Raw genomic sequence first — 24,813 nt, forward strand, 5'->3', positions numbered from 1 at the left:
CCATCCTACTATTTTTCACAATACTTCGACATTTAATAGTCTTACATTTAGTCTACGATAATTTTTACAGTTTTGAACAGAAACAGAGTGTGAATTTATTTTTGATTCAGTCCTCCAAAAATGCAGGGTTTGGAAAAGATTTCAACTCAAAATGCTTTTTAAAAGAACATTTACAATTTGTTCATATAATCCATAGATCTACTCTTATCTATTAAACATTCAGGTTTCATTTGCATTTCATACTAATTCTATTTTCATCAAAAGATTTAGTTTCCACAAAGGACTTGCTTGTGATTAATTTCAGTAAAAGCAACATAGCCTGTTGACAATGTAATAGATAATGAACTAAGAGGGAACTTACTAGGACATTCTTTTTTAATTAGAAACTAGATACAATATTATTTTATAAATATTTATGTGTAAAAGTTAGAGGCGGTACATTCAAGCACACAGACCATCTGCAAAATTACAGAATACTCTTGTGTGTTCAGTTTAACATTGTAAAGAATATATAGAGGACAGTATAAAAAAGTTGGGATGGGAAGGAGCACTGAATCTCATATTTCATAGATATGAAAAAGTAACAATCTCGCAAGGCAGTGTCTTTAGTACAACAAAATAGCAAACTTAAAATTGATTACACATACTGATTAAGTGAACTTGCCAAAGGATCCAGCTCTTTGGCTACTAAATGGCTAAAGCCATGTTTGTCACTGCACCTTGAATTCAATTAAAACCAATCAATACACCTTGAGCTCTTTAATAAGAACATCAGTACACCTGTTTATTCATGTTATTGGCCAATTAGAAATAACATTTGGCAGCAGTACAATTAATATAAATTATGCAGTTATAATCAATAGAATGTGTAGAATAAATATACAAAACATTTTGGCAAATATAAGTAAAATGTATACATTTGACTGAAAGACACCAGTCCCCTCATCTCCCTATATAATACAATATCCATGATATGGATTAAAATGAGAATAACATTTTTTTTTATTTGATCAAGAAGGTTGTTTGTGATTGCTTTGCTAACCATGCATTTTGTTAAAATGGCTAAAATCACTAATCCAGACTCATGAGAGCAGTAATGGGAGTATTGGAAAGGTTCTTGTTGATACAGTGGACTGAACAAATGAAGAAAACATTCCCTAAATGATCACGATTTTTAAACCTCTGATTCATGATACATGATACACGATACATGATGCATGATGATCAATACATGATGATGAGTCATTTCACAGATAGATACTGTATTAATAAATTATTAGTTCATTATGAATTTATACGTATTTGAGAATCCTAGTAGATCATTCCTGATTTACTCTGAAGTAGCCAATGAGCATAATACTTAGTTAGTACTACATTACATCATGAAGTAAAAAATTATACTCTCTTTACAAATGGATTTGTTAATGACATAGTATTCCTTTAATTTTGTTCACTAAATGTTTATCTGCACTTTTTTTTTTACAGGGGAACAGCTGTATAATGTCACTGATGGCAGTGGGTGGTGTTTTTATGCATTTTGTAATGCATCTTGTAAAACTGAGGTACGTTCCATGCCGTGTGCCACAACCACACTACCAACCACAACTCCCGGGTTGAGCACCCCTACAACGGCCCCATTTTCAACTTCAACTACTACCGCTCAATCAACAACCCCGTCTACAACAACTTTGGACTGCACTGATGTGTATCCAGAAAGAAAGGTGTGATATTTATAAAATCTGCATTTTGTTCATCATTGTATAATGACATTTAACCAGTTGCTGATTTTGTGCAGAACACACCAGTGAGGACTTTTCTATCAAAATTAGGATCTGCAGGCTCCATTTGATTTTGGCGCACAGAGCTAAATGCAGCAAAATAAACGGCCATTTGTCCTGGTGCAACCTGAGCTTATTTCCTCAATGGGCCATTTTCATGTCTTGGTGATCACCAAGTGGCCAAGGGGAGGAGAGGTGTGGTAGAGGGTGAGGGAATGCTGAATGTCTGTTAAACCAAAGAAACCTCTGTGCTTATATGCACCTGAAACCTCAATGCAAACCAACACATTGAAAACAGTTCACACAGATCCATGAAAACTTTTAGATCAAATAATTAGGGCTGTACTTAACTCAGAGCTGTGTCAGTAATGAGAAATGTTGCCTCTTCAATACGATTGTTAAAAATATTGCTCTTTTTCTACATCGAGCAAGCAATTTATTTTTTGTGGAACTGCGAGTTTTTGAATGGGGTTCAGCGGGATGTTCCTAGTGACAGCAACATTCACATAATATAGTAAAATAAAAATATCTATCCTTCAGAGCTAATGCATTCAAACTGTGTGAAATGTGCAACGTTTCCATCAATATTAGAGGAAACAAAAGCCAACAGAGACTATAATCTCAGACTCTGAGATTAGGTCTGCAGTTGCTTTTACCTTTTTAGACGTCGCTGAGCAGCACTTGACATGGGAGAATGATTTTACTCCACACAGTAGCATGAAAGTGAAGAACTTTCACTCTGCAGCTTCTCTGAGGGGGCAAAAATGTCCTCAGGAAAAAAAGGAAACATTGATATCGACTGCAAGGAGATAGCTCTACGATAAAAGTTTTTGTCTTCGCTACATATTACTATGTTATTTTCCTTTTAGGTTGAAATCTGTATTGACGTTGGAAAGGTGGCCCTTGATGATGCAAAATACAAAAATAACTGATAATTCCCCTCAAATACATTAAAGGTTCAGTGTGTGGAATTTAGTGACATCTAGTGGTTAAATTGCATGCTGCAGCTGAATACCCCTCACCTCACCCTCCCCTTCCAAACATGAAAGATAACCTGTGGTAGCCTTCAGTTGTCATAAAACACAAAAGGTGTTGAGTTTGTCCAGTTTTGACTACTGTAAAAAAAATGGCACCCTTCATAGAGAGGACCTGCTCCTGATGTAAATATAATGTATTTAAATATAAAGGGCCCATTCTAGATTAAAGTAAACAACAATTTGTACAATTTACATGAAAGACATTGTGGAAAGATCACTGGGGTTATTTTATATTAAATTTCTGCAAATATAACCTTTCAGCTAAATCTTACACAATTGTCCTTTAAAACAAAAGTAGCAAGCCTGTTTTGACAATGTTTGAAAGTGAGTACAAAGCATAAATATTTGCGTTAAAATAAAGGGAGATAAAGTAAAGTATAGATACCTGAAAATCTACTCGTAATGTAATTAAGTATTTGTACTTTGTTGCTTCCCAACTCTGCCTATAACGTATGATGTATTTAGAGATCACAGAACTAGAGCGTGTTACTTACTGCTTCTTAATCTCCTTCTAGAATGGAGAAACCTGGGATGCTGGCAACTGCACCACAGCTGAATGCATTAATGGTGTTGTGAAAACGAAGTCTACTCCCTGTTCCACTGTACAAGAACCCCTCTGTGCTAATGGACGCAAACCTGTTAAAATGGATAACAAAGATGGTTGCTGCTTCCACTACGAATGTGAATGTAAGTTGAAAACGTAGGCTTTCAATACAGGTTGTCTCTTTTAACTATTACATTATATTTCCTCTCCATCCACAAACCAAAATGTTCTTATGTTTCACAGTTTGCCTCAATGCTGTGCAACCTATTGCCATTTCTGTTTTAAAAACACAATCTGACCTTTGGTGGCACAGCACTGACTATGATTGAAATATCTACAAATTGCTTATTAATCTTGGGTTTCTGGATCTCCCGAATTGTTCAGCTAAGTTCAGATCAAACCACAGATAATTGACAGGCATTTTGCTAGGTAAAACATGCTGGCAGATGCACTTACCAGGTGTGTTACAAAACAGTGAGTCTCTAGCCGTGTAGTTTAGGTGGTGTCGATTAATACAGCACCATCTCAAGTTTTTCAGTGGTTAATGCTGCTCCGCCCATGCATAGTGCTTGACTTTATTTGTCCACTGTAATGTGAATCTAAATAGTAGATTAATTGGGTCTGAGTGAACCCATGTGAGGACGTTTTCCTGTGTACTTTTCAAGCGAATGCACAAATAGTACTGTAGTACAATCAGTGCACATGGACCTGATGACCAAATTAACTTCACACAGTCCCATGCAGCCCTCCAGGCAAGCCCTTAAATATTCATGAAATTCTATTATAGTCTAATTAATAACATCTAATTACTTATACATTAGAAAGAAGTAAACAAGTTGGATTTTATAATTGATTGATGGCCAAGTTCAACCTCTCTTCATCCGTAATTTGTTTGTGTCACAGAGAAGTACCTGAAAACCCTTCTCAAGCCAAATTGCTGTTAATTAAAAGAAGATTTATTCAAGTAGAAATTAAATGACAAAAATTGAAAAGAAATTAAATCAGGTAATTGCAACTAAACATGAGTGATTCTGTAGTAGACAATCTCCTAATAAACACAGCACTCTCGGTGGAGATGATTATTTTTTCTGCCTGTTACTGTTCTTACATATAACTTATATACATGGCTCTTCCCCCTTCAGGTGTGTGCAGTGTCTGGAGTGGAACCCACTACAAGACATTTGATGGAAAAAACTACGATTTCAACAAGAACTGCACTTACTACCTGGTCAAAGAGATGATCAATACATATAACCTGACGATAACAGTGAACAACCATGTCTGTGAGCCTTCAGAGGATACATTCTGCCCACAGGATCTCACTGTTATGTACCAATCCTACAAGATCGTCTTCACGCAAATAAAGACTTCAGAATCTACAGTTAATGCAGTAAGCAACAATTCAACTTGACATTTGTTATTTTAGTGCCAGTATATCACCTTATCAATTATGTTCAGAGCTGGGACTGTTCTGGTTCTCAATCTGTCAGTGGTGTGGGAGTTAAAATAAGAAATAATGCTGTGCTTGGTTCAAAGTCGTGTTTTGTCTCTTTGTCCCATAGGTGTATTTGAATGACGAACGAATCTATCCCGCCTACCAAAACTCTGACCTGCTCATCACCAGCACAGATATTGCGGTCACACTGGAGATACCAGGGATCAGCACAGAAGTGGTCTACAGGGGCTCCTCAATCTCCATTGAGCTTGCCTTTTCGCTCTTTGAGGGCAACACTGAGGGACAGTGTGGTGAGTTACAACCACACATGACCCCTGATCCTCAACCTAACATGTTCAGTGGCGTTGTGTATTAGAAATCATGGGGTGAAAGAACTTTCGATGTCACTTAAAACCAGAGTGCACCTGAGAGAGATGCTCTGTTGTGCCAACTGACACCGCACTGTCACTGCAAGACTGCATCTAAGATATGACAACAAGTAACACTACTAAATATACTTAAAATGTGATTTGAAGAGTTCTTAACAAGCATTGACGGTATAGTTGTCTTTGTAAAGCAAAGTTGTTTATGAGTTTTATGAGAGGCAGTCATGATGACGACACTCATGGAGATACAGTATATGAGAATATCAAAGCCTGTGAGAAGTGATGTTACACTGTATGAGGATAATACTTAGAAACCTGAGCTGGCTGTTTATAAGATCTTCAACAACACTGAACTGTATTAGTTGCGGTGTCGAAATATCTAAGCAAAGTAAATTGATACGACATTTTTATGATCATTTTGATAATACTATGTCAAATAGAGTCCTGGAAACATGATGATTGAGACAAACTCTTTATGTTGGTGCAACTACTTGTTGCTAATGGTGGGAATTCATCCTGCTTGCTCTCTACTTGCAGGGACCTGTGACAACTCCGCGAACAACGACTGCCGTTCTCCCAACGGTCAGGTGGAAAGCTGCTCTGACTCTGCAGGCCAGTGGCTTGACCCAAAAAAACCATGTAACCCCCTTACTACTATTGAACCCCCTGTGACCTCAACAAGAGTACCACAGACAACAACACAGCCTCCTTGCAATACTGCCATCTGTGATCTCCTAAATTCCAGGTAAGGGGACAAAGTGAAGGGTATCTGAGCGTATGTATGAACAAAATCAAGATAGACAACACTGCAATCAGTGAATGCAACAGGTGATTTCCAATCAAGACTAAGTGTAAGAGTACAGTTAAAAAAAAACTACTGAGACCACAGCATCTTCAATCATTGAGTTGGTTGTGAGATAGAGAGACTTCATAAAGATGGAGCAGGTACAACAACATCAATAGAGTACTGATACACTTGCGGCAGTGTTAAGGAGGTGTAGGAAGCCATACTAAAATGTGTGCATCTGACTTGGCCTGAGGGTTTTCAGTTACAAATCTGATGGAGACTTTGATGCATTTTATTTAAACTATGTTACCAGAAAAGTAACTATTATACATTGTTATTCAGTTTAATTCAAAACGCTAAAAAATCTGATCTGACTCACACCAAAGAAACTGAATCAGAAAACTGTAACAAACTCAGACATTTTATAATAATCGGTGTTTCTAGCAGGTTCTAAGCATTACATCTTATAGTTGATGTTATTCTGCACATGTTGCAAGGCTAAATCGTCTGATAAAGCTCTCCTGTAACACAATCCTGTCTTGTATGTCCCCTCTAGTGTATTTGAACCATGCCACTCAGTCATACCGCGAGGATCATACTTGAAAACCTGTACTTCTGACATTTGTATCAATGGAAATAACACCTGCACCAGCCTGGAGGCCTATGCCGCAGAGTGCTCTAATGCAGGAGTCTGTATCAACTGGAGGAATGCCACCAACGGGCAGTGTGGTGAGATAAACAATCATCAGTGAAGAGTGTCACAGCTGCAGTGTGAAGTTCTTTAAAAATGGGTATGTGAGCATGTTCTCATCTTTCAGAGCACAAGTGTCAAGGCAACCAAGTGTACAGAGCTTGTGGCCCCAAAGTGGAGCAAACATGTATTGAAAGGTAAAAATTACTGTACATCAACGACATGGTGATTTTATTTTGATGTGTGTTAACATTTACACACCGCTCACCCGATTCATTTGCTCAAATGTGTGAGCTGCCTGCCTGAAAATCCATTGACTTTTGTGATCAACTAGTTTCTGATATATAAGTGAAATGTAATGGAAATGAAACCCTTCACTGATGGAAACCTTCCACTCCCAGAGCATTGTTGTGGGTCAACCTTTGAAACATTTCACAACCCTGTAATAACTGGCATTTCCATTTCTGACATCAGATACAATAAGAAGTTTGACGCCCGTAAGAACGCATCCAACAACAGCTCTCAGGAGGGTTGTTTCTGTACTGATGGCACCACCTTATTCAACACAGTCTATGGCAAATGTGTTGCCTACTGCGGTAAGAGGAGAACTGTGACTGAGTAAAGGACTTTTCACAAAATCATTAGCTGTTTAATCAAAAATTCACAAACATTTGAATTTCAGGTTGTGTTGGACCTGATGGAAATCCCAAAAAGGTGAGAACTCTGCCTAAAACAGACATATATTTGCTTTAGCAAAACATGAACTGTGAGAGTTAACTGGCCCCTCTCTCTCTCTCAGCCTGGTGAAACATGGACGGTCAACTGCAAAAACTGTATGTGCAACAAGGATTCCATGAGCGTCGTGTGTGAGCCTGTTAATTGCACATCAGTTTCCACCCCCGACTGCACTGCACCTTACAAGCTGGTCAACAAGACCGAGGGCTGCTGCTACAATCAGACATGTGGTAGGTGTCATAGAGCTAGATGTGATTCTAACACTTAGTTCATAGCCTTAACACAGTTTTTGAACAGAAATTCAAGCAGACGTCATGTTCACGTTTCAAAGCTCAGCAGGGCAATGTTAGAAAGCAACGGTTTTCAAAAACATGACTCAGACACGTGAAACAGTGTGCTTTTAAAATGTCAGCAATGACGTAAAGGCTTAAAGAGTGAGAGCCAGGGATTACCTGCCCCAGTGAAATCAGACGTGTGTGAATTTGGGGATCTGTGTTAGTGCTTGCAGGGTCTTTCTGACCAAGAAAGCCTGGGCAAACCTTCCAGCTTACTTGTGGTGAATCACCTAAAAATGAATAACTGCTATTATGGTTCAAATTTCGACGTTAACATGCTTTTGTCTGTAACAGAATGTGATAAGAGCCTGTGTCCTGCTCCCATGCAATGCTCGCTGGGCTTCAAACTCGAAGTCACCCAAAGTGACTGCTGCAAATCCTACAAGTGTGGTATGTGACTCTATTTAACATCACCTTATGCTGGTGACAATATGTCATGCACAAATAAAGAAACATACTGTGAGCTCATAAAATGTTTGTTGGAACAGAACGCCATAGCAGCTGAAACATAGAGGGTCAAAAACATTCAACTTGTATCTGGCATTGCATTATAATATATTATATTTGCAAGTGGCAAAAAACGAAAAAGACAGTCTAAATATGGGAAGATTATTAGGTTACTAATCGAGTATCCTAGCGAAAGCTTCATATTTCTTATCAAGATTTTGCTTATGAGGATTCTCATGCTTGAGAATATTGAAGAGCTATAGTCCACTATAAAGGAAATATAACATGTAACACTTTATTTCAATGATAAATATTTATGCAATATCATATATCTCATCTCAACAATTATTTTTTAAGTCAAGTCCTAAGTCTTGAGTGTGTGTGTGTGTGTGTGTGTGTGTGTGTGTGTGTGTGCGTGTGTGTGTGTGTGTGTACGTGTGTGTGTGTGTGTCTGTGTGTTAGGATAATGATACGATTTTAAATGCTGCCGAAGTACATTCCATTTTCCACATATCTGCTTTACTTATCTAATACTGACTTGTCTCTACAGTTCCTAAAGGAGTATGTGTCTACAACATGACTGAGTACCAGGTAAGCACACTGTCTACACTCCAGATATAGACAGGCAGAGCATTTACTTTACCCACATTTACGTCAACAAGCAGACTGTGCAGTTAGTAGAGGCAAACAATTCCGCCAGGGCAGGAAATAAGGAGGAGGCTGACACGTGCTTTCATTTATAATCCCAAAACACACCGATTAATACACAACTCTCAGTTTATACTCTTGTTAACAAACATCTATATCCACTATACCATGGTGCAAAATTATGGAGGAATCGTTTTTCTTGACAGATTTTGAACATCACAGTCCTGACAATGTAATTCTGTATTTGTTCAGTTGTACAGAACCTACCATAGATTATCTGAACTGCATGAAACATCGAGTGAAACTAATAGAGGACAGACAGCCACCAGCAAAACTAACATTTCATATACATGTTCAAACAAAGCATGGTACATTGGTTTTGCTCATTTGTATTGATTTGAGCGTTGCCTTTTGAACTCTGGTGTGGACCTAAACAACTGCACCGAGACCAGGTGAAAACGTGGCTTCTGAGCAAAAAAGTTAAACTGCTGATAGGTTTATGGTAGCACTTCCCCATGTATCCAAAAGTAAAGAGTGCTCTTTCAAGCTGTTTGTCCTTATTTTTGATACATGAAGTTCAGTTGTCCTTTATACTAACAACTATCCACCTATTTCTTCTTCAGCTCTTTGTGACCCCAATAAAACACAAAGGTGGGGTGAAATGCAATATGTGCTGCTATCAGATACCAGAATAATTTTTGTATTACCATGGGGTCCACAAAAGCAATAGACACCATATTAGAGTGACCAAAACTTTACAGCTTTTGGTTAGATTGTACTAAAATAGTGAAAACAGGAAACTGGACAGAATTTAAAGGAAACAGTGGGTTGTTTTTTTTAGTCCAGAGCAAATGAACTGAAATAGAGGTGTGAAAGCTTCCTTAATTGTTGTCTGAGAATAAAGCATTGATCAATTTGTGTTTTATAGCCTGGTGATAAGGTTCCAACACCAGAACCAGAACCAGAAGCTCCAATAGAAGAACCAGTCACAGAAAAAACATCAGCAACAACAGCAACACCCATAGGACCAGAACAAACCTCTGGAACAATAGCGCCACCATCTGGATCAACGAAAACATCAGCAACAACAGCATCACCATCTGGATCAGCAAAAACCTCAGCAACAACCGCATCACCAACAGGACCAGTAGAAACCTCTGGAACAATAGCGCCACCATCTGGATCAGCAAAAACATCAGCAACAACAGCATCACCATCTGGATCAGCAAAAACAGCAGCAACAACAGCATCACCAACAGGACCAGTAGAAACCTCTGGAACAATACCGCCACCATCTGGATCAACAAAAACATCAGCAACAACAGCATCACCATCTGGATCAGCAAAAACAGCAGCAACAACAGTATCACCAACAGGACCAGTAGAAACCTCTGGAACAATAGCGCCACCAACAGGACCAGTAGAAACCTCTGGAACAATAGCGCCACCATCTGGATCATCAAAAACATCAGCAACAACAGCATCACCATCTGGATCAGCAAAAACATCAGCAACAACAGCATCACCAACAGGACCAGTAGAAACCTCTGGAACAATAGCGCCACCAACAGGACCAGTAGAAACCTCTGGAACCATAGCGCCACCATCTGGATCAGCAAAAACAGCAGCAAAAACAGCAGCAACAACAGCATCAGCAACAGGACCAGGAGAAACCTCTGGAACAATACCGCCACCATCTGGATCAACAAAAACATCAGCAACAACAGCATCACCATCTGGATCAGCAAAAACAGCAGCAACAACAGCATCACCATCTGGATCAGCAAAAACAGCAGCAACAACAGCATCACCATCTGGATCAGCAAAAACAGCAGCAACAACAGCATCACCATCTGGATCAGCAAAAACAGCAGCAACAACAGCATCACCAACAGGACCAGTAGAAACCTCTGGAACAATACCGCCACCATCTGGATCAACAAAAACATCAGCAACAACAGCATCACCATCTGGATCAGCAAAAACATCAGCAACAACAGCATCACCAACAGGACCAGTAGAAACCTCTGGAACAATAGCGCCACCAACAGGACCAGTAGAAACCTCTGGAACCATAGCGCCACCATCTGGATCAGCAAAAACAGCAGCAAAAACAGCAGCAACAACAGCATCAGCAACAGGACCAGGAGAAACCTCTGGAACAATACCGCCACCATCTGGATCAACAAAAACAGCAGCAACAACAGCATCACCATCTGGATCAGCAAAAACAGCAGCAACAACAGCATCACCATCTGGATCAGCAAAAACAGCAGCAACAACAGCATCACCATCTGGATCAGCAAAAACAGCAGCAACAACAGCATCACCATCTGGATCAGCAAAAACAGCAGCAACAACAGCATCACCAACAGGACCAGGAGAAACCTCTGGAACAACAGCGCCACAATCTGGAGGATCCACTCAGCAACCTATATCAGATGTGGTTATCAATCCAGGGCCATGCCAGGAGTGTTACTGTGGTCCCAATATGAATCCCAACACAAGTATAAACATCATTACCTGTAAACCTATTGTCTGCAAAAAGAACTGCTCCGAGGTAAGTTCATTCCTACTCCCACTTACTCTTACTGTCACTCCCACTTGAACTATCTTGGATGACACCATATTTTGTAAACCTGTGCAAGCTTACACATAATGTAGTAACATATAATGGGCTCGTATATGTAAATGCAGAGGACTAAACAAAAACCTGAAAAATGAAATACATTACAAACTGGCCACATAATAAACATTAACTTTCTTCACTTAGTTGCACTTTCTGAATGCAACAGCTGTTGTAATGAACTGCATTAGTTTGTGCAAGTGAACTTAATAAAGTGAATTGTTAGACTATATTAACTGAAATAATCCTATAACTAAAAATTACTCAAATGTCGTTGGCTTTCTTCGACTAAGACAACAGGAAAAGCCCAGACCTTTAGTCAACAAAAAGAAAACACTACAAAATGAGTTTGCTATGACAACAACTTACAAGGACACCTATATGTTCAAGCTTTTCATAAAGTTCCATAAATGCTCTATCCATCAATGGGCACCCTGTCTCCCTGTCCCTCACTTTCTCACTCTGTCTCCAGGATTCTGAATATCAGACCATACCTGAGGAGTGCTGCGGGACCTGTGTTCAGACAAAGTGTACTTTACTCACAGCTAACAACACAAAGGTTTACATTGAGGTCAGTACTGCAGCTTTTTAAAATTAGAGTAACTGTATTTCAGAATATGAAAGTTGTAAATATGATCTAAGTGAATAGGAACATAATTGTATTGTTAATGTCTTAGTTGAACCTTATACTAATCTCTGCTCTTTTGATGCAGATCAACCAGACTTATACGTCGCCTGAAGACAAGTGTATGCACTACACCTGTGAGAAGATCAATGGACAGCTTGTTACCAGCAAGATTGTTGTAACTTGTCCTTACTTTAACCCCCTGGATTGTGAACCTGTGAGTTTATCAAACCTCTGCAGATGATCTCCATCCAACTGCCTCACCACATACTGTCCATGTCTAACACACACCTTCCTCTTCCCAGGGCACCGAGACAACTGACGCCAATGGATGTTGCAAAAGCTGTAAGTTAGCGGAGTCCCAGTATTTGAAAGATGAAGGATGAAAAGTTGACTTTGGAGGAGAACGCTGTGTGTCATGTATTATTGTGATAGTCTAACGGTTTGCTACATGTTCCAGGCAAACCCAGGAGTGTCTGTGAGGTCCTGAGTAATAAGGTAGTCATCGCGGTGGGAAAATGTGAGAGCCCACAGCCTGTCAACATGACGTACTGCGCCGGGCACTGTGGAAGCATGTCAAAGTGAGTCTACTGTAGTACAGAGTCAAAGGTTCAGTGTGTAAAATTTAGTGACATCTAGTGGTTCAGTTGCTTGTTGCAGCTGATTAACCCTCACCTCAACCTCCCCTTCCAAACATGACGGAGAACCTGTGGTAGCCTTGAGTTGTCATAAAAACTCAAAGGGTGTTTAGTTTGTCCAGTTTGGACTACTGTAATAAAGCATGGCGGCATCTGTAGAGAGGACCCTCTCCTGATGTAAATATAATATATTTAAATAAAAAGGACTCATTTCAGAGAAAAGAACAAAAAAATTATACACTAGTGAAAACATCAGTATGATTATTTAACATTCAATTTCTACCAATAGATCCCTTTCACCCAAATCTCACACAATATACCTTTCAAGGTGTCTGAAGCACAGCACTGCTGCACAACACCTGTGGTTTCAGCATCAGCATCAGAGCCGGGCTACAATCTTTACTTACCACAAAGAGCAGATGTTGACTAAACTAAACTGACATCATTAAACAATAATTGTATCGAAATGTAAAATAAGAAAAAAATATGTTGCCAAAAATAGTTAAAAAAATTAAATATGACTAAAGCCAACATTGATGTAAGATTTAAATTAACAAGGCCACATGATTTGAGTAAAATGAAGATCCATTTATATTCAAATGACTGTTGAATAAGCTGTAATCACTGGATGTGTGTGTGTCTGTGCAGGTATTCTGCAGAAGCCAACATGATGATGCACAAGTGTGAGTGTTGCCAAGAGTTCAAAACCAGTCAGAAACAGGTTGAACTGAACTGCGACAACGGCTCTAAGCTCCAGCACGCCTACGTGTTTGTGGAAGCGTGTCGGTGCCAACCAGCAGAGTGTGTGCCTGGGACGACTAGCAAACCCCAGCGTCGCAGGAGGCGCTGATCACTGACTGGATCCTGCCGGACACTGGACAACTGACAAATCTTAACCTTAAATCTACTCTTTTTGTCACACTTATTTGTATTTATAGCCTGAGAGGCTAATTTGCTGTTCACTTTCTTCATCTGAGGATTTCTTGGATGAGTTATTAAAATTATATTCCTGCAATATGACCACTCGTTTCGACATTTTCATTAACCCTTGTCAAATGATAAACAACGAAGAGCACACAAAACATCTGCATGTTCAAAACAAATAGAAACATTAAGGGTACAAGTCAGGCTCAAGCTAACATCAACCTAAGGAAACATCGGAGAAAGACTTTCAGCTCCCACAGCTGACATGATATCATCGAGCTTCACTCTGTTCTCAGTCTGTCAAATAAAGACTAAACACCTGCACTACATGCTTTTATTGTATGTCTTAAATAAATGGTTTTAAATATGCAGTTTAAATGTGTCTTGAAAATAAGCAGAATGGCAAGACCCAAAAAAATGACACCTTTAAGAATCTCAGCAGCGATCGTTTTGGAACCACAAGTGAAAAGTCACAAGGATGAAAACTTTGGCAGAGAACACATCAACAACAAGACCTTGAAACCCACAAGTGTGAATAGAAAGCTTTAAGAACACATACAAATACTGTGATGAATCTAAGCATTTGAAGCATGAGGCGTTACAAACTGCTGTTGTGCTTTAGTCGTGCAAGCTTTTACATGATGGGGGTGTTGGAGGGGGGTCATCAAAAACATCTAGGGTCAGGGTCTGTGGAACATGAAAATTGGGGGCAAAATTCATGAAAGTCTGGTCACATCATCTTAGTCCACAATGGTTTGAATCCTTTCAGATCTCTGAATCCTGCTGAGCTTCAAAGTGATGTCATTCTTCTCATCATGCTCACACAGCATCTTTACACCGACTTTAAAAAAGTGACTCCACAGGATATTAGTTTATAATATCAAGTGTTTATGGGTCACACCCAAACTTTACAAGAGAACCTTAAAAGATGACTCAGATTGATGTGGCGTTCAGTGGTTCTATTCTTCGGTTCCTCAAATTTCTAAGGTCATCTGTTCGTTTTCGATTCTCTCGTCACCATGAAGAATTCTAAATAATTAAATACTTTCATAATAATTTATCAGATTTTAAATGCACCAAACATTTTACAGGTAAATATGATACAGAAGCATTTTTCTTAAGGTTACTACAAGCATGTTCTCCACACATTATTAGCGACAAAATCAACATAAACATAAGATGGAATCTGTGCAAATCAACTGGGTTACTCTGGATACAGTGAGAGATTGTGACACTGAAACAAATGAGAAATACAAAATGATTTGGGTTGGTGGGATTTTCGATACCCATCAATTCACACTACTGCCGGTTCAATATTAAATTCTCCGCTGTAATACAATCCTGTCTAAAGAATTTCCCAAATACACTGAATCGGCTACATCACTTTAAAATTAGACTTCCTCAAAGTAAAGGTGAAAACAGTTGTGATGGTTTGAGGATCCAGTGACTCAGCAGTGCGTTAGCAGAGAGAGCCCAGGCTTCATGTACTCTCAGGTCTAGAAGGAGTCGACGGAGGGAGAAACAAATCTCGGTGGCTACCAGCTGGTGGGAATTCAGATATGGCTGCGGTTTGTGGGTGAGCCTACGGGGTGATTGTGTGTGTGTGTGTGCGTGTGTTTACTTGTGTGTGAGGGCTGCATGCATGTATACGTGTATGTGTGTGTGGGATGTCCGTCGTGAGCTTGTGTTCTACTGTTAGAGTTCCTCAGCCATCTGCAGCAGGGAGTTGATGGCAGCGTCCTTGTTGCCCTGCTGTGCGTCAAGCACTGTGCGAACCACCTCCTTATCCAGGTTGGGAAACATGTCCTGCAGAGCCTTCAGGTCCTCCTCACTGCACACCGGCCCCTGGCCCCCAACGGCTGGCATGGCCCCTGGCATTGCCATGGGCACCATACCCTGGTTGTAGACTGTAGGCACTCCTAGCAACACAAGACACACACTGCAGGTTTAAGAGTGTTTCAGATGAAAGGTTTAGAAATCATTTATTAATTGTAGTTTATTATTATTTATGTCAGTGTAATTAATTAACTAAGTAGAAGTATTGTAACATGGTCTTTCTGTTTACAATTACAAGCCTGATGTTGATGATATCACTTTGACATCATTAGGGTTTTCTCAAACAAGACAAAGCTCCACCACAGATGGCATTACAGTTTGTGTGTGTGTGTGTGTGTGTGTTTGTGTGTGTGCGCTCTTGTACAGCTATCTTTGTGAGGACTAGCTTGAGCCTACAACCTACAGAGTGAGGACCTCACTTTGTGACCCCCCCCCCCCCCCCTTTAATGGATTGTTTGGGGGTTAAGACTTGGTTTTAGGGTTAGAATTAGGTTAAGGCTAGGTTAAAGGTTAGTGTTAGGCATTTAGTTTCAATGGTTAGGGCTAGGGTAAGGGGCTAGGGAATGCATTATGACAATGAGTGTCCTCAATAAGATAGAAGTACAAACAGTGTGTGTGTGTGTGTGTGTGTGTGTGTGTGCGCGCGCGCGTGCGTCAAAACCTGTGTCAACGATGGGGAAATGCATGTGACATGTGTGTGTGTGTGTGTGTGTGTCTGACCTGCGATGGGAACATATCCCACTCCTTGCTGATACACAGAGGGCATCAGGACAACAGGCTGAGTCATCATCCCTGCTGGTAACGACTAGCACAGACATAACATTGTGTTACCACATGATATCCAACACCATCAAAACCTCTGCGCTCTGCACCCTGAAATCTAGAGCTAGCGTCCACACCCACAGAGGGAGGCAAAGGAAAAGTGTGCAGTGTAACATAAAAACTGAAAACAGAAGGCCTCTGCTTTCAGTGTGATTATGGGCTCTTCGAAAAAAAAGTTGACAGTTATATCAGCAAGGGTGGAAATTTCGTATTATAATTTTATGTTCTTTATTATATTACATAATTTCATAACATATACTTCATTTTATCATTAAATAGGGACACAACATATCATACATCTGAATGAGGGTCAATAGATTCATAAACATAAAGCAGGTTTTCCTTCACATGGACTTACTGTGCAACAAGCTAAAATCCACATTATTTTTGCAATAAGATAGAGAGATAGAGAGATGATAGATGATAGATGATAGATGATAGATAGATAGATAGATAGATAGATATAACCCCTATCATAACAAAACACTTTTCAGACTCACAGCAAAAGACATCACGAGGTTGATCATGCCCTCCTTGTCGTCGCCCTGCCTGCCACTGAGACTGAACCACTCATCCACCACGTTGCCCTCCCTCAGGCCTTCAGGGATGGTGACATGAGTCCATGCTATCCTGTCGTCCATGGAGAATGCTCTCTGGACACAACATCAGCATTAACATGTTACCACAGACTAGAAACTACATCAGATCACTGATAGACAAAGTATATAACTGTACCACAAAATAATTATGTAATACATGCAATGCAATTAGCTTTAATTTGAAATTAGATGAACGATCACTTTTGCTGCACAAAGGTTGTATTTTCCCACTTTCACAAAGTAATACAATTGTTTGAATCAATTCACATTTTTGTGATATTGCACATGGGTCTACTCAGTGGTGTATTTTGTGTTTAGCTGTTCAGATCATCCTCCCTATCTCCTCACCTCATCGAAGATCTCCAGATAGAAGGAGTCCACCCCAGGTGGCACTGTGCACTGGATCACTTTGTTCCAGCGTGGGTTCTTGGCTCCGTTGTGAGCGGTTGGTGTTTCATAGACTGCATATCCCAGTCGGACCCTGCAGTACGGATCCATCCGTGTCATACCATAGTTTTTAGCCAGTTTGGCCTGTGCAGCAAAACAAGCATCGGGCTTCAATTAGTGATGAAGCTGGCTACAGTCACAACTCGGCTGGGTTTTCTCACATATTCAGTATATAGTGGCACAAATTTGTAATGGAGGGTTTGTGCATTACTTTGCAATTGTACATGGTTTCAGTTCTGATTTACTTAATTTACTTGTACTTAGAAAAAAATAATCATTATCATTTTTTTTAAACATGGCTTACATGATGGCTACTGATAACTCCTCATTCTAATTGGCTGAAAAGAGTGGCTAAACCTTAAGTGACTTGAAAGATGTCTGTGAATGTTCTCAGTCTTTCAGTCCATGGTTATCTAAAAAGAAAACTACAACCAGTAACCTACTGATTCAAGCTTTCTTTCATGACCAGACACTTGTTACACAGATGTTCGTCTGCAATTATACAAATAAATGCAGATGTTGATAACTGCGAGTAAGGACAGCAACATCAGGACTTGGGCTCAATCCCAGTTCAGACCTTTGCCTTTTTCACAACAACCTTTAAAAAAAAGTTTGCAAGTACGTTAGCATTAGCATGCTAGCATCTTTTTTTTTTGTGTGATAATCCTGTATTTCCACATAATTTCAGATCGCATCCCCCTCTTTGAAGACACATGATGCACGTGTCGGGTTTTCGCGATGACTACTGATGATGTAATGGCTTCTTGAAGGGCTGTCCAAATTCTTATGGTAAGATTTCAACCACTACCCCTTGTGACACCGTTTCATGGGGCAAGATAACCCTCAAAAGCAAGAGGTAGGGGTAGGGCCAAGGGGTGAAATGGGATTGGGCCTTGGCATAAGACCATGGAGCTGAATTTATTTTGGCCACCAGCTTTTCATCAAGAGCCATGCATAATGTCATAAAGTGCTTTAATATTTAAAAGGGTCCAGTGTGTAAGATTTAAGTGAAAGGGATCTATTGAATAATCCTAGTGATGTTTTCACGAGTGGGTTTGATCTATATTATGCAAATTGTTGTTTGCTTTACTCTAGAATGATCCCCTTATAATGAAATACATAATTATTACATCAGGGGGGGTCCTCTCTATGGAGGCCGCCATGTTTCTTGTAGTAGCCTAGACTGGAAAAACAAATTCTACACACTGCAACTTTGCAGATCCACTGAGGCTGTAGCCTCCTTAGAGCCTCTAAAAGACCTTAATTGTCTTCCACATCAAGAACAACGTACAACATTGTTGGGTATCATAATCCCTTACTTAATTTCTCCAGGTTAACAGCCAGCTAAAATTATGCTAGTTATTCTCATCGACGTAACACAGCTTGGAAATCTTTTTGCTAATCTTTGTTGAGGATAGCTCATATAACTTAGTTAACTAAATTATTAAAAATGTTCACAAGTCAAAATAAAGCATGAGGCAATGATGACAAACTAGATGCATGTGTTAGTTGTTGCCTTAGCATTGCAAAACTACACTTACATAACTGCGGTGGTAATGAACCTCTAAGAATTAGTTGCCATTCTTTTGCTGTCACAGGTTCAACTACCACTTGGACTTCTGGAGGTGCATCCCAAGTCTATCAGGGTACAAGAGGATGCTCCAGTGCTGGGCAGAGTCTCTTCAACACACCCCAGCCACCAGTTATTATCATATGCAACCAAAAACTAACCCTTGATGCTGGCAAAGTCAAATTTTCCAATGGTGCGGCCAAAAAGCGTGATGATTGGACAGGATGAAAATAAAAAGAAGTGTCATTCATAATATGCAGTAAAATTATTCAAATATGTATATCATCCACATTGAAACAAATATTCAAAGATGTCCAGTTGAATTCCTAACAGTCATGCCGAGCTGTATTTACCTGAACCACAGTGATGCTGAGTCTCCCCACGGTGCTTATTGAGCCTCCATACTGCAACTGTCTGGCTGCCTGGGCGTCCAGCTGGACCTGCTGCTGCAGCTGGGTAGGGGTGATGCGCAGGAAATCCTGGGGAAGCTCCCCAATATACACCTGAAAACATACATCCATACACACATGTAAACATACCGGTTCACATACTGAGAATGTGAGTACACGGACAGTAAAACAACAGATTATTTCCAATAAGAGTCAAATTAATTATTATTTTTTAGAATTTGGTGAACCTATTTTTGTATTTGATCGACAGATATGTTCACTACCCTGTGTGATTGTAGTTTTAATCTTAAAAAGTAACAGAGCAAAAATCCTGAGGAAACTGACGAAATCATCAATAACACAAATCATTAAAATCTTGTGATCATCATGAGGATATAATAGTATTCATCTTATGCCATGGCCAACAGTCGCCCTTTTGAACAAGTCATGTGAATGTCATCAAAGCTAGTTGACTAAATAACTGGATGCTCTTAGATGTCTGGTTTTATTAATTAAAAACTGGTCTGGAATAGATCAACTAACACAGTTTAATACCCAGTGAGCATTTTGTGGCTGCTGCTGTGACGTACTGCACAAAGGGAGGTGTGTGAGCTGTGTCTCTGCAGCACATCTGTGTTCAAAAGGACTTAATTCCTGAATAGCATAGCCATTTATACAGCTTCATTCTCTTGTTGGATGACAACATACACTCAGTTGCCAGTGAATTCTTAACTTACATTATTGCACTGATACAACAACCCTGTAATGACTCCCACGTTGAAGTTGTGTTTAAACTGTCGACTCTACTTTAGGGTCAGTTGTGAGACAGCAGTTGGTGTAATACATGGTCATTATTAGGTTCAGATAAATAACAGAAACTCTTGATTATAAAATGCAATGTAGTTTCATCCTGTAACACAGATTTGAAACACTCTGTATTATAACCCTTACAAAAGGTAGTGCTGTTGTAATAGACTGCATTAGTTTGAATGGGTCAGTGTGTTGGATCTAGTGAAATCTAGTGGTGAAATTGCATTTTGCAGCTGAATACCCCTCACCTCACTCGTTTAGTTTGTCCAGTTTGGGCTACAGTACAAAACATGGCGGCCTCCGTAGAGAGGACACACTCCCGATGTAAATTCATTCAATTTAGTTGAAACACACTAGTGAAAACATCACTAGAAAAAAATTTTATTCAATTTCTGCCAATAGATCCCTTTCAACTAAAACGTACACACTGAACCTTTAACTGACAGATGAATTAGATCAGTGGTGAGGATCTCAAAGTATTATCAAAGTATTGTTAAAATGCACTAAAATTTTTCAAAAAAAACGGTTATATATCCAGAATTTAAAATAATATAGCACCAGATTATACCATGTCAAAATGTTACCACATCAACTGGCTCGCTAGCCATCTTTCCTTCCTTCCTTCCTTCCTTCCTTCCTTCCTTCCTTCCTTCCTTCCCTGCTTTTACATGGCCGGGGTCCTCAAGTCGCAAGGAATCAACATTTGCCTCAAACACAAGATCAGTGCTTTAACACCAAGACAGGACATCATGTGACCGCTGTGAGGAACACTTCATCAAGGAAACCTCAAGGACCCAGAACAACAGGCCGAATAAACACTGGACACAGACAACTTCAGCTGTGAACGTCACCAAAACCTCTCTCTGCACAGATTTAAAATATAAATCAGTCATTATTGATAATTGTCTAATTTTACATCCTGAGTGAAGGTTGCAGTTTTAAAATCTTCTTTATGAGCGGAGAATGACAAACAGCTGATAAACAAGACATTTTATAAATCTGACGTAGACCAATTATGCGTTATACCTCCTTGCTGTACTTATACAATGCATAGGCACTATATCAATATAGGACTATTGTTATATTGCTATTGATGATAACTATACTGCAGCAATTATTGATATTAATTATAGATTATAATTGCCCAGCTCTAGGCTAGACACTGAAGTTTCACACAGTGATGGCAGCTAGTGGAGGTGTTGCTGTTCAGGCGTCCTGTGCCTTGATAAGAGATTGAACTGTTGCAGTTTGGTTTCAGAATCGTTAGAGACCTGGCAGACCATATATACACCAGTGTGTGTTCTCTACCTCCACACCCTCACACGAGTAAGACACAGTGACTGAGATCATGTCAGGAAGCCTTTTTTAAGAATGAGACTCAGGTGTTAAACGTCACCAAAGCGTTACAGCAGCTTTAATCCGCAGCTAGCTCCATTAGCTTGTTTCATATCGTCACTGACAGAGGAGGCTAACTCTAGTGCTACAGGCCGCTGTGCTGTTCAATGACTGAAGTTAGCTAACTATCACAGATGTTGTTCAACTACAGTGTGGCTAGTTCCGCCTCGCTGTGTGTCGCTGTGTGTGTGTGTGTCTGTGTGTGTCAGCACAGCGCGCAGAGTGTGTACCTGTCCCCGTTGGGTGCTGATGGTTGTCGCCATGTTGTCTCTTCCGTGTCTGGAGAATTCAACTCTTCTTCTCTCACAGATGTGTAGAGTCAGCAAATTTAGTAACAACAACACACACACACGCCCCGCTCAGGATAGACTCAACCCGGAAGTGTACCGTTGTGGAGGGGGGTGTGTGTGTGTGTGTGTGGGGGGGGGGGGGGGGGTGAATTCTTTTAGCCCCTTTTTTTGTGAGTGAAACGATTTTTTAACTATTTGACCCTGAATTGAATTAGATGCATATTTTTGAGTGACATGAACACGTGGAAAACAAATTATTATCCAGCAATACACTTTAATTTTAAACTAATTCATTAACTGAATAAAATAACAATCTTTCTTAAACAGAAACCTGTCTTGCTTAACTTAAAACTGTATACATCAATATAAAACAATAGATAGAAAGCAGAACATCCATCCTGAAATAGTGCATATTTTTAAGGCAATAACAAAAGTGCAAACAGAATGTCTGTAGAAAAATTTTAAACATATTTGTGCCTCAAAGGCCACGACTGTAGGCTACAGTTGTAGTAATACAGGAAGAAGAAAAATCATGAACTCAACAGCTCAATACCACATTGTGTGGAGCTTAATTTTTCCACTTGTATTTCTTTCTAAAGCAGTGTCAGCGTCTGTGCGACTGTCACCCATGCTGCTTTGTTGTCTTCTACTATCTTCTCCTTATACTTACTTATCTTCCACTATCTTCTCCGCGAGCAACAGTACCTCCTTGACCAATGGGATGAGCGTATTCTGTATCATCGTACTCGTGTGTGAATATGCTGTCAGCTCATTGATCCCAGAGCAGGACATGGCCTGGGAACAAGTTTAACATAAATTTTCTAATAAAGCAGTATTAACTTTGGCAGCTATTTTTGATTTAGTCTTAGTCTTAGTCTTTAGATGAAAATGCATATTAGTTTTATGTAGCGGGTCAGTTCTTAATAAAGTTTTATACTTTTAGCAGTGTCATTTTCCCCGCTCTGGATGTGTTAATTAACCTGACAGGACGGCAACTCCTATAGGCTGTAGGGAGGCGGAGGAGTTTATTTAGGGACACCTTAGCACTCTCTCTCTCTCTCTCTCTCTCTCTCTCTCTCTCTCTCTCTCTCTCTCTCTCTCTACTGCCGGTCCTGTGGGTGTGTGCGGAAGTTTAGCGTGAGCGCAGCACGTGTGGTCGCAATTGTTTGTCGCAGTAAGTTGCTGGAAGTTATATATAGTGCAGCTGGTAACCAGAACGATCGTGCATTTTGTGATAAAAGCATGAAATTTGGTACACTTATAGCCAAAGGCATTCTCAAAAGATTTGGATATGGAGCCACCATGAATTTTCAAAATGGCGCCCATGGCAGCCATCTTTCAAAATGGCTGTCAGTAACAACTGTTCGCTTATGAATGATGGATATAATATGATGTTTCAGGCTTATTTACCATACATAGTACTTGGTAAATGTCTTTTGGATAATCTAAATTTGTCATTAAATATTCAAGATGGCTGACATCTTCAAGATTGCAGCCATCACTTTTATGACTGTCTGATATGGGTGATCTCGGTGTCAAACCAGTATTATTTTTTATTTCCTTTTCTTTGTGCAGAATTCAAATTTGGAACTTTACAATTGGCCAGAAGCTTCCTTCTAACTCAGAAATGGTGACCACAATAGTCACACTTGGTGACCACTGGTCACCTACAACAAGATGGCAGCCATATTTCTGAAATTAAATCTATTATTTCAAGTACACTATCATCTATTTTATTGTAATTGAAATGTTACCCAATGAAAAAAAAAAAAAGAAAAAAAAAAAGTAATAGAGTGGATGTTGAAGCACAACCAGGGCACACTGGTGACACCACTGCTGTGAAACTCAGCATGGGGTTCAGTGCCAGCTAAACACACTCCTCTTATGGGTTTCCCAAAGGAAAAAAGCACGTACTTAGCCTAAGCACCTGCCCATGCATCACAATGGGCACAAAGCATGTGCGTAGGCTAAGAACATGCTTTTTTCCTTTGGGAAACCCATCCATTGCCCTTTTCTGTATTTAATGTGCTAGTTGTGGTGTAAGTTAAGTGGTAGTGTAGTTTAGTTTCCTAGATGCTATCTAATTCTAGGCCCACATCTGCTTAACTTACAGAGTTAGATGTAGTTAGATAGCCGCACCTGAATGGACAGGATGTGCCAGCGCGGGAGAGCCGAGCCAAGGGTAATGGGGCTTTATATGATTTTCATATAGTTACCCGGATGGTGTACAGATCGCACAGGAATTAAATGGTACTGGATGAACGATCGGGCTAGGTGTAGGGTAATGTTATCCGAACCTAATTGTATCCCATACTTGAATGTGTTTCCCTGTGGTAAAAGGATAACCCCTCTGCCTTTACTGCAGACATTGTTTTTCTTACCTGACAAAATGTCGAAGAAGTTCCAGCTTGTGAATTTTGATGGTCAAGGACCATCAACATCTTGCACAGCCAAGACTGACTGGAATCTCTGCATTATATGCCAAGAGCACACGGCAGAGGCATTGAGATGTCCTTTGCAGTCCACGCGAGCAGACAAGGGGAGTGGATACACTTCACTTGCGGAGCAGTTAATCCAGTTTAATGAACTTGGTCAGCTCTCTTCAACGTTGTCAATTGGAAGACTGGATGAGGGCCATGGTATTGAAGCTGCCATGATTGCAAACAAAGCACAATACCATCTCACATGCAGGCTGAAGTACAACGAAACCAAGTTGCAAAGAGCAAAAAAGCGAGCTTCGGGTGAATGTCCTGATCAACAGTCAGAATCGAAACTCAGAAGGTCCCAACCGATCCGGACTCCTGAAATGAGACAGGAAGACATCTGTTTTTTTTGTAAACAGCCTGCTGGCAATGAAGGCCTTCATGAGGCTGCAACCTTCCAATTGGACAATCGGGTGCGCGCTGCTGCAACCCTACTCCAAGACACAGAATTGCTTGGACGACTTAGTGCTGGGGACATGGTGGCTATAGAAGCCAAGTATCATACCAGATGCCTAATAGGTCTCTATAATCGTGCC

General features: G+C 40.0%; 2 protein-coding genes across 2 annotated transcripts in view; one reads left to right on the forward strand and one right to left on the reverse strand.

Annotated features, from left to right (window-relative positions):
- Positions 1-13,997, forward strand: part of LOC128438916 (mucin-2) — a 36,917-nt gene extending 22,920 nt beyond the window's left edge. The window contains exons 31-48 of the mRNA XM_053421690.1: positions 1,486-1,721; positions 3,331-3,502; positions 4,502-4,749; positions 4,922-5,105; positions 5,718-5,925; positions 6,524-6,696; positions 6,786-6,855; positions 7,133-7,254; positions 7,341-7,372; positions 7,458-7,623; positions 8,023-8,118; positions 8,726-8,766; positions 9,752-11,383; positions 11,922-12,020; positions 12,163-12,291; positions 12,380-12,419; positions 12,535-12,655; positions 13,361-13,997. Of these exons, the coding sequence (XP_053277665.1) occupies positions 1,486-1,721; positions 3,331-3,502; positions 4,502-4,749; positions 4,922-5,105; positions 5,718-5,925; positions 6,524-6,696; positions 6,786-6,855; positions 7,133-7,254; positions 7,341-7,372; positions 7,458-7,623; positions 8,023-8,118; positions 8,726-8,766; positions 9,752-11,383; positions 11,922-12,020; positions 12,163-12,291; positions 12,380-12,419; positions 12,535-12,655; positions 13,361-13,562 (3,971 nt within the window). The 3' untranslated portion in view covers positions 13,563-13,997. The remainder of the gene's footprint in view (positions 1-1,485; positions 1,722-3,330; positions 3,503-4,501; positions 4,750-4,921; positions 5,106-5,717; positions 5,926-6,523; positions 6,697-6,785; positions 6,856-7,132; positions 7,255-7,340; positions 7,373-7,457; positions 7,624-8,022; positions 8,119-8,725; positions 8,767-9,751; positions 11,384-11,921; positions 12,021-12,162; positions 12,292-12,379; positions 12,420-12,534; positions 12,656-13,360) is intronic.
- Positions 13,998-14,166: 169 nt separating this feature from the next.
- On the reverse strand, positions 14,167-21,890 carry tollip (toll interacting protein). Its single transcript, XM_053418460.1, has 6 exons — positions 21,735-21,890; positions 19,264-19,413; positions 17,242-17,424; positions 16,795-16,947; positions 16,193-16,277; positions 14,167-15,555 (listed from the first exon to the last, which is right to left on the reverse strand). Exons 1-6 carry the CDS (start codon positions 21,765-21,767, stop codon positions 15,332-15,334), a joined length of 828 nt encoding a protein of 275 aa, XP_053274435.1. The 5' UTR covers positions 21,768-21,890; the 3' UTR covers positions 14,167-15,331.
- Positions 21,891-24,813: the final 2,923 nt, after the last annotated feature.

Source organism: Pleuronectes platessa, chromosome 1 (genome assembly GCF_947347685.1).
Source record: "Pleuronectes platessa chromosome 1, fPlePla1.1, whole genome shotgun sequence".
Classification (NCBI taxonomy): domain Eukaryota; kingdom Metazoa; phylum Chordata; class Actinopteri; order Pleuronectiformes; family Pleuronectidae; genus Pleuronectes; species Pleuronectes platessa.

Bases quoted from the DNA above. Each gene is read 5' to 3' on its own strand.
- tollip (XM_053418460.1), bottom strand. From the start codon at position 21,767: ATGGCGACAACCATCAGCACCCAACGGGGACAG. The intron at 17,425-19,263 runs GTAAATACAGCT...TTTGCTGCACAG, and splicing joins TCAGCATCACTGTGGTTCAG to GCCAAACTGGCTAAAAACTA. The intron at 16,278-16,794 runs GTGAGTCTGAAA...TGTCTGTGCTAG, and splicing joins ACCTCGTGATGTCTTTTGCT to TCGTTACCAGCAGGGATGAT.